This window comes from Glandiceps talaboti, chromosome 2, assembly GCF_964340395.1.
Source record: "Glandiceps talaboti chromosome 2, keGlaTala1.1, whole genome shotgun sequence".
Taxonomy (NCBI): domain Eukaryota; kingdom Metazoa; phylum Hemichordata; class Enteropneusta; family Spengelidae; genus Glandiceps; species Glandiceps talaboti.
This window is the reverse complement of record NC_135550.1, coordinates 6,341,636-6,356,454: the sequence shown is the minus strand read 5'-3', so window position 1 is coordinate 6,356,454 and position 14,819 is coordinate 6,341,636. Positions and strand designations below refer to the sequence as shown.

Below are 14,819 nucleotides of genomic sequence, written 5' to 3'. Positions count from 1 at the left end.
GTCTCGTAGTAGACCACCTGCAATGTAGAAAAAAAAACAAAAAAAAAGAGTATGAGTTAATGGTAGGTATGGTGTGTATTTTTTTATCACTAGCTACTATAACAAGACTATAGCAATATTTTGAATGTCAATTTCTTAATACTATAACAGTTGTTGTTGTTGTTGTTGTTGTTGTTGTTGTTGTTGTTGTTGTTGTTTTCAGTGTAAAGCTGAAAGTTCCGAACTTGTACTGCCACCAATATTAATAGTCGTGATATGACAGATAGATTCACGTCAACCAATATGCTATAATGGTCTCAGTCAGTTATGGCTTATAATCGTATATACGTTGTACAACTTACCTTATTTCATATCAAAACTGCTGGAAGATATAATCTATTCATTTTTGGGTTTCTTAGCAACCCTTTTCTCCTCAATTCCGTCATCCTCACTGATAATAGAAAAAAAACACAGACATGCTGTATGTCAGTGGGGAAACGGTCACATGGTATTTTTGTAAATAGTGAAATAGACACGAATTCTGTATGCCTAGACAGTAAGATACGTCGTCTCGCTCAGCTATCACTGACCTTGCGCAAAAACGTCCGTCGATGCCTGAGGGCGTACCGTTACGGCGTAAAATGTTTTGTTTTCTTAAATTGTTACTGTACGTACAGGAAGCAATCGATACATATCACGTCCAGTGATTGCCACTGTTGCTTCCACGTATTGAAACACAACGATTACAAAATAATTCGATTAGTTGTGATTACTTGTTTTAGCTGTATTCAAATGTCACCAGTTCGTTTTCAAATCACTTCCTACGTAAAGTAACAACCTTTTTCTTCTTCTTCTTCTTCTTCTTCTTCTTCTTCTTCTTCTTCTTCTTCTTCTTCTTCTTCTTCTTCTTCTTCTTCTTCTTCTTCTTCTTCTTCTTCTTCTTCTTCTTCTTCTTCTTCTTCTTCTTCTTCTCCTCCTCCTCCTCCTCCTCCTCCTCCTCCTCCTCCTCCTCCTCCTCCTCCTCCTCCTCCTCCTCCTTCTTCTTCTTCTTCTTCTTCTTCTTCTTCTTCTTCTTCTTCTTTTTTTTATATACATTTTCATATTTTAACAATATTTAATTACAAATACGAACTTGAATTGGTTTGTATTATTTCACGTTGTTTAAAAAAATAACGTTGTTAATTACATTAATTACCAATCCTCAATAAATAAATATCCGGATCATTTCCCATCGCCATGGCAACTATGACCAATATTCTGTGAAGTAAGTAACAAATCAATCTCTACTTACATTCTAGCTCGTTTCTTTGCTTCTGTCGGTATTCTCATTTCTGGCAACTTCTGACCAGTAATGTCTATTTTATTGTCTTTGGCTGCACCACATATCAATTTTCGTCTGAGTCCATCATATACTGACTTCTTCGGTATCTTTGGTATTTTACTAGTGTCCAATATGGATGGATTAGTGTCTACTTTTTGAGGAACCACTCCTCCCATCAACTTTGCCCTCATTCGGGCAAATGCTGTCATTGGACGTTCTTTCTTTGTAAGTTCGTTAGATGGACCGGTTGTAGCTGCTTGCTGTGAGCTTGTGCTGGGTTTCGTAGGTATCTGTTTTACGTTCAGCAAGGTTTGGTTTGTTACTTCCACTTTTTGAGGAACGACTCCTCCCATCAACTTTGCCCTCATTCGAGCAAATGCTGTCATTGGACGCTCTTTCTTTGTAAATTCGTTAGATGGACCGGCTGAGGGTGCTTGCTGTGAACTTGTGCTGGGTTTGTTAGATATTTGTTTGACGTTCAGTAAGGTTTGGTTTGTTACTTCCACTTTTTGAGGAACGACTCCTCCCATCAACTTTGCCCTCATTCGAGCAAATGCTGTCATTGGACGTTCTTTCTTTACCTCAGGTTCGGATGGTGTAGCTGCTTGCGTGGTAGTCGTATTTACTTGTATATGACTAGGATGTCCTTCTCCAAACCTTTCACAAATAGGTTTCGAGGGGGTAGAATGTTCCCTATTTCCTTGTATTGCAGCAACAGCACTTTGTTTCTCTCTCAACTGTTTATATTGCATCAGCTCACGTTGGTATGCAGACATAAGTGGCTGGATTTGTGGTTGTTGATGACGAACTTGTAAAGTAGGCACCTGTTTAGAAGATGACGGACATGGCTGATAGGTACTACTAGTGGTTGCAACTGAAGGTTGCTTAAAGTCAGAAAACTGTTTTGAGGTTGACGGAAACTGTTCACAGCGCTGGGTTGATGGGATAACACTCATGGTTACAGGGCGACTTGTACGTTGATGGGTGTATACTGATGCTGTTTTTGCAAGTCTGAGAGGAGTATGTACTGAATGCTGTCCCATAATTTCTGCTTCAAGCTGAGCGAGTTGTCTCTTTTCAGCTAAACCTCTCTCAACATTGATTCTAGCCTGCCTCCTTTCCTCGGCTAGTTGCACTCTTAACTCCGCTCTTTGCTCGTAACTTAGTGTTTGTAAACTGCAAAAGAAACATTTATGAAAACTTAAAAGGTGCTTGAAAAAAAGATATAGTTCTATGTATTACTTTTCATGTCTGTTTATTCGGTTGTAAAGAACAAATCGTGCATAATGAATAATTGATGAACCGGCTTAAAGAAGGATGATGAAGGGGGAAATGGAGGGGTCCGGAGTAAGTAAAGGGGTTGAGGGAGTTAGAGTTGGCAACAGTTGATAAAATATCTCTACCATCGTCATGAGTTTTAATTACAACATCAGCTATAGACATTGCGATCGGTCAAATGTGCTTACCATATCCACCGTGTTTCACCACCACTCAGGGATGGAATCGGAACTGGGTCCGTATTCAATTCATCTGGCCTGAGAGTATAGTTGTGATGTGGATAAGCTGGTCCAGGGAATTAATGATATTCTAATGTCAGAATATAGAATGCTACTTTAAATGGCATTTTCTTCAAAATCTGCATACAATTGTATGTCGAATTCTATACCAACCACATAGCTAGAATTCGACGTAAATAGTGTTATACTTGTCAGATAGTATACATATTTCGACATCGGTATCTTCCGCCTCAGTGCCTTTCGATGCAGTGGCCAAGAAAACATTTCACTTTGAATATATTTAGTTTTGCTTTAAGTGAAATTTTAAAAACTTACCTGCAGGATACTGTGGAGGAATACTAGGAAATGACATCATGATTGATTGCTTTCTGTACAAAATGTGCGATTTTTAACGTATTTGATTCGCTTGGATGCAGTATACAAAGCTTTGTCAACGAAGTTCGAATGCATACGTAAACAAACACTTTGCGCGCATCCTTGTGCGCATAACATTGGTTTCTAGGAGCGATCATGGTTTCTATGCATTATCGCGTGCTCTGGTGTGCGCGACTTTGGTCGATCACGTGATGTTCGATTAACGTCGACGTTTGTTCGATCGTCTATATCATGTTTATGTTTCGTGGATAACATCTTCGATCAGCTTGTTCTTCAGTGGATTTATAAAATTTTGAATGAAATGGATGACAAACTGTATTGTGACTGTCTGATGAATTTGTCGATTGACTGAAGGTAATTCTTTTATTTTAATTTGGCCGTTGAGACAAACCTTTACTATTATTAATTTTATATATCAAGTAGTGATATGATGTACGTCATTATTGTTGATCCAATTGCTTATATTACAGCAATTTAAAACAACTTTGTATAATTATATAAATATTTTTTGTTCTAAAGTATATCTTTGATGTGATTTCCTTAAAATAATGGTTCAAAGCTATACGACAAATACGGATATCTTGTTCTGATGTATACAAATACATGGCAGCAAGTTACTGGAAACTCTTATATATAAAACTTTTAATCGGCGGGGAGGGGGGGGAGGGAGAGAGAGAGAGAGAGAGAGAGAGAGAGAGAGAGAGAGAGAGAGAGAGAGAGAGAGAGAGAGAGAGAGAGAGTGAGAGAGAATGTGTTATGATGTGTCGTTTAAAGCTTGTTGATGTAGCTCATAATCATAATGGTTAATTTGCATAATAGCTGTTTTTTCGATAATTAAGATAATTATCCAAGCTCCCCAATTTCATATAGTTTGATATAATTAATTTTCCAATTAAGGGATACATCATGTATAATAGCCATTGCTAAAAACATTGCATTCCAGCAATGTGCAGGACCCAAACATTTATGGTGTTACCCTTACAAGAAGCATTCAGTTTAAAGCTGGTTATTCTCTATGGTTAAATTGCAACAGCTTAACCTGAACTATCACCATAACTATACAAGATTATCATATGTTTCACATTTATGAGGGTGTCACTTAACCATCAACATATAATTCGGTTTATGTGTGCAGAAATAACCACTGTACCAACTGTGGGGGAGGGGATGGGGTTGGTTTCTACATAGGTGTGGGGAGTCAATGGAATAATGAATAGAGATGATAGACAACCATTCACAAACTAACAATTAGCTAACACAACATGCTTATATTTCAATAAACAGCTCTAAATTTACATCACATCATAATTTTTATGCCTCAATAATTTCAAAATTTCAAAGTAAAAATATTCTGACATGAAAGGTTACATACATTACAGTGTAAATATAAAAAACAATTATAGTATACATATATATACATCAAACTGTTTAACTATGTTATTCTTTAAAATCATTTAATTTTACAGCCTATGGTAAAACATACAGCAGATATGGGGAAAGTATGCAGCTTCACTGATGGTACATGACAATGTTTACACAAACACATACAACTTCAGACCCCAAATAACCAAGTATAGAGATGTTGTACACAGTGGGGATGTAGAAGTAGTCAAGTGATTGGGTTGTTCACAAGTAGGAAAGTGAACAGTTGAAACCATTAAAATCATCAACTGCATATACAATCATTTCAGCAAAAGCCTGTTTCTACTGAAATGTATACGAACATTTGTCATTTGTCATTCATAAAGGTACAGGATCCTGCACTGTGTGTGTGCCAGTGACTGTTATTCTTAGTCGGTGTCGACTGTTAAAATTGAACAATCTAGCAACCCTAGTTCTCTCCAGAATATTTTACATTTTACCATTTAAATGCATTGAAGATACCAATTTACAGTATTTTTTCGACTGAATGAAGACAAATATTGGGGAATATTATAATTGTACCTCCTAAAGCATATACACGTATGAAAATCAGGAAAAATAATGATTTTGAACATTGTGCCACATATGTGGGCACCACAGAACCACACTGACATAGACATGAGTTGTCATTACACAGAACCTGGGTATAAAACCATTATTTTTTTGTTCTGATGTGTATAACATGGCTTGTGTATGGTATAATTCCCTTCATGGGTATAGTTTTACATAGGTGCTAAAATGGATAATATTAGTTATCATATTCTTCTCTTTCATAAACGTTATCTGACAGTCCAACTTGTGACACCACTTTTTTCATCTAAATAAATACTAACTTGTAAATACATCATCTTAGCATTGTATTCATGTTGATCTGTGTCTTGCCAAATCCCCTCTACATAATATCATGAACATAATGAAGACTGTTACTTACAGACATAGCATATAAATAATTGTAATGATGTACCCTAGGTACTTTTAATATCAATGTGCTAGTAAGCGATAGTCTGCCATGGTTATCAAACTTTAGTACTAGTGAGTTATATGTACAATTCCTTACAATTTGCCATGGTTACCAAAGTTTCAATACTTAGTCTAGCATTACTACTTTAAAAAAATCAAACAAAACTACACAACCATAAGGAAATACACAACCATAGGTTGATGATGAAAAGTATGTGTGTTTTTACCCCAAATCCCCTCGGTATTTTTTTTATTGTGTAATGTACACATGTAGTGAAGTCACAAGAAATAATGAACTACAAATATAACAGCATGGTTTATAGCTAACAAGACCAATAAATAACTATGAAGAAACGCTGAAAACAGTGGATAAGCTCTGAAACTTCAATATCTTCAATCATGTGAATCAATTTATAATGCTCATTCATATGTGACTATGGTATTACGTGAAGTATGACAGCCATTATAATTTATGAGATAGTAATTCGTTTACACATTTTGCTGTGTTATCTGTCTGTCATCATTACATTGTATTATTCTGTACCTTCTCCACTCAGTTATGTAACCTTTTTTTTTTTTTTTTTATTTTTTTTTTACATTTATTGCCTCTATTTATTTGAACTGTATGCTCAATGGTCAGTAGACCGACTGCAATAAATTGAATTGAATTGAATTGTAAGAGTCACTTCAAATCAAGATGTTACCTTCCTAGTTGAACCTTTGGTTTTCTAAGATAGTCACAAACTAAAAATATTGCTGCAACATGTTGATACAACAGTGATAAGCTATTGAATGGATGTTGGTCTAGTTATAGTCTCAGTAGGGAGGAGTCTCTGTTTATTTAGAGTTGCATGAACTTGTAGTGCTGTTTTGGGACTTACAATGTTTACTCTATCTTGATCACCGGATGATTAGAATTGCACAACAGAGAAACCACTATCACCCACTTGTGTAATCTACCATATTGACGAACAATAGATCAGTGGTCTGAGGTCTATCTTAGTAAACCAAAGGTTGGATTTACCAGTGTCATACAATGGTGAAGAGACTGAATTCTGAAAATGATATCTATTTCATTATGGTATACCTCCCTAGGTAAACAAAATCCATAATCACTGAATGATTGTCAAAATTACTAGACCCACACAACAATTAGCACTAACAGATAGTATACTCTATTTTGTAGTTTTGATACATGTGTTGTTTGTCAGAGGTAGAAATCCAAAAAGAGGAAAAAAGATTGTCACAAACCTACTTCAAATTCTTCATATTAAAATACTTTATCATTTATATAAAGGCAGATGAGTTACAATTGCATCAGATGTATTAGTTAGTGTGCAAGAAGTTGCTAACAGTTATAAAACAGCTCACACAACATAAATGAATTGATTTTTCAGATGCTAACACAGCCATACAAACAACGAATAAAGAGTTTACTGCTCAAAATGTTTACAACTTCAAGGACTGTTTATAAGAATCGTTTCTTACAAATCCTTTGGGGTGGTTTTCTGTTATGATTTCTTGTACTTTTCTAGCCACTTAGGTCTAAAAAAAAAATAATGGATGTTAGTTCAAAATCCAAAGTTCCCTCTACACATCACTTATATCCTTGAGTTGCGTGTATTGAGTCATATGCTGGTGGTGGTTCATTGTACTGTACAGGTGGTGCTGTTGGTTGGGTGGGTGGTTGATGAAGTGGATATGGTGCCACCTGTGGATGATGTTGGACAGGTACACCCTGCATTGGCTGCGGATGTACTGGGTATACTGCTTGAGGCTGGGTTGGCACTAAAATGGAAAGAGTAAAGATTTCACGTCAGTAGTAATATCACGACAGTAGCATGCGCTTACATCAGACAAAATCACCTTGAATTATTGAGTGATGCCAATGTGCAGATTTTGGTATAAAATACCCTGTTTTATGATAGGATTGATATTCAAGCTTGCACTATCTACTGCAGTCAGATAATTCACTAAATTCAGAGGCAGAAATGGAGATATCCGATGAGCCAGATGTCTACCTAATCCTCTAGGTAATTGTTGTCGAAACCATTAAATCATCATTTTTTTAAGATACCAAAAATTTGTCCTGGAAATGCTCCCAGTGATTTAAAAAAAAATAAAGACACACATACAGAACCAATTCTACAGGACCCCTTTCAGGTTTGAGACTACATGACAGGGCTATGCTGCATACTTGCTATCACATCACTGAGGGAACTGTCAATGCTTCTCAGTCGTCCAAAGACTATCCCAGAGTTACCCAGGTCTGGCAACACATAGCACATGTGGGCCCCGTGTGAGTTATCATCCCCAACTGTTTGGGTCATCACTCCAGGAGTTCCTCCAAATTCACACTTGTCTTGTGAGTAAGACATGGCTGAGTGATACAACCTACCCATCAAATCAGTTCAACTCATCCTGGGTTAGTTTCCTTCATACAAGAATCCTCTTGCTTCCGGTGGGATTTGAACCCATATGACTTCCCAACTACTAATCCTGAGCTTTAACCACTACACCACAGGGAGCCGGAAACATTAAATCATCTACTTGGAGTTTTGTTTGTGTGAGATTACAAGTCTCCATATAGAGCAATCATCTAGATTCTATAACATATATATTCACTCATCCCAATGATGACATTTCCATAATCATTTGGACCAATAGAGATTATTATTATCATTATTTTTATCACCACAACCCCCATCCCCTGTAAATGTACTTATTTTCAGTGGCACATGCAAATTTGTAGTGTATTGGCAAGGTACACTTTAATTTGGCCGAAAGTGCAGAAGGTAGACACTACTCGTAAATAACTTATCCAGTCAGACCTGCTGTATTCATCATAACTGTTGTTGACACCCTTCACAACAACTGAGTACCAGAAATATGACAACTTGTAAAGTATGTTAGCAAGAATCAAGCTTTTGTGGGTATCCAGCTAATAGAAATCCAGTACCAAAAAACATACGACAGTATTTAGTAATTTCTAAAAACTTTTATATAATTTAAGTAATAACTGTAGTATGTGAGTTTTCACGTACATGATCATACATATTCTTCATAGAAACGGAAAAATACATGAAAGATTGTTTTACTACACATTCAGCATAGTTACTGTGTTTAGTAGTGACAAATGTTGGTGCAGCCACTATAGTCTCATTTCTCACCATGCTCCAGCTAGCGTTAACTTACCTGTATTTACTATCATCATCCCCTGACCATGACCTGCTGGTACAAGCTGTTGGCCTGGTTGAAGTACAATTGCCGCCTGACGACCCGTTGTTGTTTGGTACACAACAGTATGCTTAAGGAACACAATACACAAGAGAGATAGTCAGTTTATATTTGAGAACAGAGAAGGCACTGTTGTAATTTTATGTTGTCAAATACTGGTTGTTTTTCAAAATAACAAAGCTGCAATTTGCATAATATCTCAATTAAGTCACTATAAAGTGTAATACACACTGTCTATATTCAAGTGATGAGCCTTAATGATGTGCTCATCATGCTAAATGACTGTTTCACTGAACAACAATTCTGCAATATGTGAAGTGAGACGCTAAATTCGACAGTTGGTATCTGGAAGTCTTACTTCACCCCATAGTAGTGAGGTGGAGGTCATTTATCCCTTTGTATTTATTCCACTTAAACACCTTCTATGTCATTTCCTTTTGCTTTTAATTCATTCATACATTAATGCATTCCTAAGAAGTTGACCCAATTAAAGACGTAATTTTTAGTGGTATGCATAAATTGTACAGGGACTGGTCAATAATATCTCTATGTCTGTGGATATGAAATTATTTATTCATGGGACACATAGTATATTAAGAGGGGTGGTCCTTTGTTTCGTTGGCTCGCACTTTGACTCATCCTGCTACCTGTCATCTTTGTTGGATTATTGGAACACACTTTTTACACAATGGGACATCAAGATCTACACTATGGGACTCTACTACTCTGCAACGCATCCTCTCTCGTCAGCAACCAGTACCGACGTCCGTGTGCATCGAAGACTCCTAGCCGAGATTGTACACTGGCCGACGTACGAAGCAAGCCGTATCTGTTGCTAGTCATGCTGTAGTAAAGTCAGTATACCTTATTTCTTTGTATTTGCATCTATTCGAATGTGTGTGATCATGTCACAGACTTTAACACGCTAGATTGGAAACGCTAACTATTCTGAGATAATACCTGTTGTCTGTTATGATTGCTTCGGCCCTGTTGTTTGATATGTGCGAGTGAACTTGAATGACAATCAAGTGGGAAAGTGATCGAACATAGGGTTTTCAAAGAACTATTGACAGTTCACCTCGTTAGATCTGTAATGGAGCCAGCTGAGAAAAGCAAATTGTTGCATATGTGTAAGTTCTTACAAACAGTGAAGCATGGCTCAATTAATTTCATATAATTATGTATTTTTGATGACCTTGACTGAGAATTGGGCATCACATGTTTCTGAAACTGGCACGTGACTTCCTGTTATTCCATCAATAACATTATTATAATATTTGTAAGTATTTAGATACATTCTTGCAGAGGATTATGTTGTTTACAGATTGTGTTAGAGTTTATTCAAGAGGTGGAACACGATGGCTCATTATAGTGTTCATTTGATATTAATAGTATTTAACCTTGGTCAACATCCTACACTACACTACACTACACTACACGACACTACACTACGCTATGCTACACCACGCCACACTACACTACACTACACTACAATGCAATACACTGCACTGCAATGCAATACAATGCAATGCAACTCAACACAAAGCAACACAATACAATATTGACCCTTCAGTCTCTGTCAAGGGAACAATATGGTGGACCTGTCAAAATTTCAACTTTTAGTAAAATAAAAGTTCTAAAGTATGACAACATAGACTTACTCGTTCTGCTGGTTGAGTATTACACATAGCACAGCACGCAACGATGGAAAAGGCGAATGTTGTAACGCATTCAATGAAGGCTAATACAAGGTTTATAGAGTTAATGCTGATACTAATCTGGTAAGTACGGTAATCATACTTAGGGTCATCACATCGATCGATCTCCCAACTACTAGTCAGGAAACTACCACAGTTATAGTGATGATATTGTGTACTGTCATCTGCCGTCCCAGCTATTGCAAGGCACCATCCCACAAATGTCAACACAATTGAAATAATGTCAAATGTCAGGAATGCATTAAGCTGTAAAAAAAAATCAAATGAAATTAGAAAAAGAATTCTGATTAGTAGTGTACCACATGAATTAAGTTTTGCCGGGTTCAGCAGATGTCTTGATTTGAATAAAATCTAGCAATGTTATAAAGTGTGTGACAGTTGCATGAATGTCCATAGATTGCATGTATGTAGTATGTTGCTGCAATCTGCTTTGTTCATCTCATTTGTTTTGTATTGTTAAGAGATAGAGGGCCACAGAATGTAGCATTGTGGAATATGATAATTAACTGTCATTTCATATTACAATATTGTTATGTCATTCCATTTCAAGTATGCTAGGACAATGGTGAATCACATCCAGTAAATGGTAGAGCTAACACCAGGAATTTGGATATGACATATGATAATAATAATAATAATAATAATCTTTTATTCATCCAAACAACTTCAGAAATTTGTTGAACAGTCACCATATGAGTACGATCCCTATATGCCATAGTGTTAAAAGCAGGAGGAAATCGGAAGAGTCATATTGAGCATCACCCTTCTTACGTACAGACCTGGTTCAATTTTAATCAAACCCAACTGACACTTGGTGGGTGCAAACCCAGACTGCAGAGGTAAGAGGCATTCGCGCTAACTACTCAGCCACCGACAATCCTAAAATGATATTGTAATTGATATAATATATGTGCCAGTTTTTACTTGACCTGGTGCAGGTGCATACAAGTGGTATTTGCACTGCAGTGTCATACCGAAAATATTTCTGTATGCAAATGATATGCAAATAGGTCTGTGATCATTCCTGGTACACGAAATTGTGAGATCACACAGAATAATTTGTATGGAAATTTGCTGTTTCAGATTAACGTGTGTAATAATAACAGAACCCCATACTGCATGATTTCCAGTGTGGTGGGTACTCAGGGTATATTTCCATTTGTGCTTGCAGGGTTTTCTGCTTCACATTGATTTTCACGTGCTACGCTCATGAAATTATGGCTGCAGGGAACATTGCAAGCACTTGCGCAAATACCCCAAGTAAGCACTCACATAACTGTACCAATAGGCTGGATTGCCAAATCTCACACTGAACTCATGACTTGCTTTTACCAAGTAAATTTTAGCATACATTACGTATGCGCATTTTGTACATATCTATTTTAGCCTAAAACTGGGCCTCTAATTATAGTTATAGACTGTGTCATTTTAACTAGTCTATCCATGTACAGAAAAACATAATTAGTTTACAATGAAATCAGAAAGTACTAATTAAATACTAGAAATGAATAGAGGGTACTTAGTAATTGCTATTAATAATAATACTGCTCTAAGTTTAACAGTTTTTAATTTTCATTGCCTGTGTATTTATAGACACGGCAAATTAGAATAAAAGTTGTTGCTAGAAAAATTATTTGTTGGCATAGCCATAGAAATAGTTTTTTATGAACAAAGGAACAATCTTTTCTAGTCCTCCTGGTTTAAATGATCAAATAGTACTACTATTAGGAAAAGAGATTCAAACATTGGGCTTCAAATTTAAGGATTTTCAATAAGGAACACTGCTTTGTAATCTGTAGCCCTTTTTTATGATCAATAAACCTTTTGTCATGAGTTTGGGTCAACTTGAATAGTTTCTTGATTTTTCTTTCGACGGACCTATTTCATTAATTCTAATAAATAAATAAATAAACAAATCAAAGTGACTTTACCCAGCATCTTTTTGAGCGTTCATCTGCAGTATGTCCACTTTTATAGGCACATAGTCCACTAAACACAACCTAAAAAAGACAATAATATGCAAAGCAAAGGAACATTACTCAATAAGGTATGTCAAAGCAGTATATTTATTTGTAAATATATAACACTTAATTTTCAAGGCAGGCATAGTCTTTCAAATATAGAATATCAAAATAATCAAATGATTTATAAAGCACAAATATATCAATTAAAATTGTTCAGAGGTGCTATGCTAGGCCAAAACTGGGATAAAACAATAAACAGACAAAACCAATACATGAGAGAGAGAGAGAGAGAGAGAGAGAGAGAGAGAGAGAGAGAGAGAGAGAGAGATACAAATATATAAAGATGTTTGTAAATGACTTAAAGGGTCTTCAGTGTACTGACTCCCTAGCACACTTCAATTTGACTAAGTTGAGAGTGTGCTAATAAATAGTGTTCATGTTTTAGCCAGGGTTTCAGCTGACACCTTCAGTAAAGGTCAATTCATGAACTGCTCGTTTACGCTTGTTGAAGGTGGATGCAATCTGGCGATTAAGATGTTTATCACCGCCACTAAAGATTAACGATTCATGCTCATCTCACTATTCTAGTGGTCTAAGTGCTAATTAACACATCTAGGGTGGACACAAATTTGACAATAAAATGCAATACTCACGAAAGCACCTGTCCAAAGAGGCCCAGCACCATATTTGACAGATGATATACAAACAGATAAACATATCACACCAAATATCATTGCAATTACAGCAAGGATTATTAAAAATAATCCAATTTTCCTGAGAGTAGTATCTGACACTTTGCAATTACACATTCTGTATAGCTCCTGCTTTCAGTTCAGTCACTCTACAGAAAAAAAACAGTAAAACTTTATCAAGCACCAAATTGTATTTTTGATAGAATGACCACTTGATTGTAGTAGATATAATGATTAATTGATGCACATATTGATGTCATGCAATAAAAGTATGAACAATAAATTCTCCTATTACAATGTTTAGACAATGAATAGACCCTCCACGGTTGTCGAGGGCCCATGGACAATGTTAGTTTCTGTTACTTATTCCACATACATGTCAGTGCAGCAACCAGGGTGTATTGAAGAGATTGGTAAAAGCTGCCTGATATGTTCAATTGGTCGAAATATTAAGCTTTTTGTTGACGTTTTAAAGTGATTGCATTCCGAAGACCCATCCACTACTAATATTACACCTTCATGTGTTTCTTCATTTCCGGGTTTGTATCACATACTAGTATTTGACAAGCAAAACTGAGTCTCGAGGGCTGTCTCCGCACAAGAACTGCGACTTAAAGTGAAAGGTCAAAATACAAATGTCCTGGCGACATGTATAAATATTTATGTTTTATCAGAAGTTTTAATACGAGAGTCGTTATTTATGCAATGGTAAACTCAAATTTATAAATAATCGCAGTATCTTACAACTTACATTACAAAGCAAGTGATCTTGGACTCAACAAGGAAGTCCAACGTCTGCATGTCGACGGAGTATATGTATTATCATGTTATGTAGTTCACACTGTTCTGAATGTTTTACTCTGGACTCACAAGTTTGACGAAATACTAGGATATACAAATCTGAATACACTAGTGTACGAATAACGAATGTGATGAATATTAATCAGAATCGAGACCGAGACAACACGAACTCATGACATGACTCCCCGTAGTCGTGTAGTACTGGTAGTACAAGTACCCGGTGTAAATATTACATATCCGAATATGCTTACCAAGAAATACTCGGGATCTCCCTCGTTACAATATCAATTCTGTTATCTTTCCGACCTTCAAGTTCAAGATTTAACCATCAACTACCACTCTGAATGGCCACGGTACTTGTATCCAAATGGTTACTGCAAACGAGTGTGAATTCTACGCAACGCCTACAACAGAACCTAACATGGCTGACGTCGTGGGTCACTCAAGGTCATAAGTACGGGTATATGTACATGAGTCACTTTCACTTGATGGGCGCCACCAACCAGTTTCATTTGTTTATGGTTGCTGGATTATTCAAATGTTGTTCTCTGACGGACTGTAAATCGAGTACAGTTTCAGTTTAGTGTATTTCAAACATCAAGGAAAGACAGATTACTATGATTTAGTACCAGGTAGGGCGTATTCGACCTGATGTTCCCTACTTCACATAGCAGGGGTCGAAATAATGGCCTTTTACTTGCCCTGGGCATGGCTACTACATCCATGCCCTGGGCAACTAGTGATTTCAAGGCTTGGGCAAGTTGTTTTGAAAAGTACTTGTCCGAAGGGGCAAGGAGAATTTCTTATGTTTTTGCATGTGTTCATGCTGTACT

General features: G+C 36.5%; 1 protein-coding gene across 1 annotated transcript; it reads right to left on the bottom strand.

Annotated features, from left to right (window-relative positions):
- Positions 1-4,487: 4,487 nt before the first annotated feature.
- On the bottom strand, positions 4,488-14,416 carry LOC144451344 (uncharacterized). The gene is made up of 6 exons (XM_078142158.1): positions 14,238-14,416; positions 13,147-13,334; positions 12,461-12,529; positions 10,473-10,775; positions 8,770-8,881; positions 4,488-7,362 (listed from the first exon to the last, which is right to left on the bottom strand). The coding sequence occupies exons 2-6, from the start codon at positions 13,300-13,302 to the stop codon at positions 7,172-7,174; spliced, it is 831 nt and encodes a 276-aa protein (XP_077998284.1). The 5' UTR covers positions 13,303-13,334; positions 14,238-14,416; the 3' UTR covers positions 4,488-7,171.
- Positions 14,417-14,819: the final 403 nt, after the last annotated feature.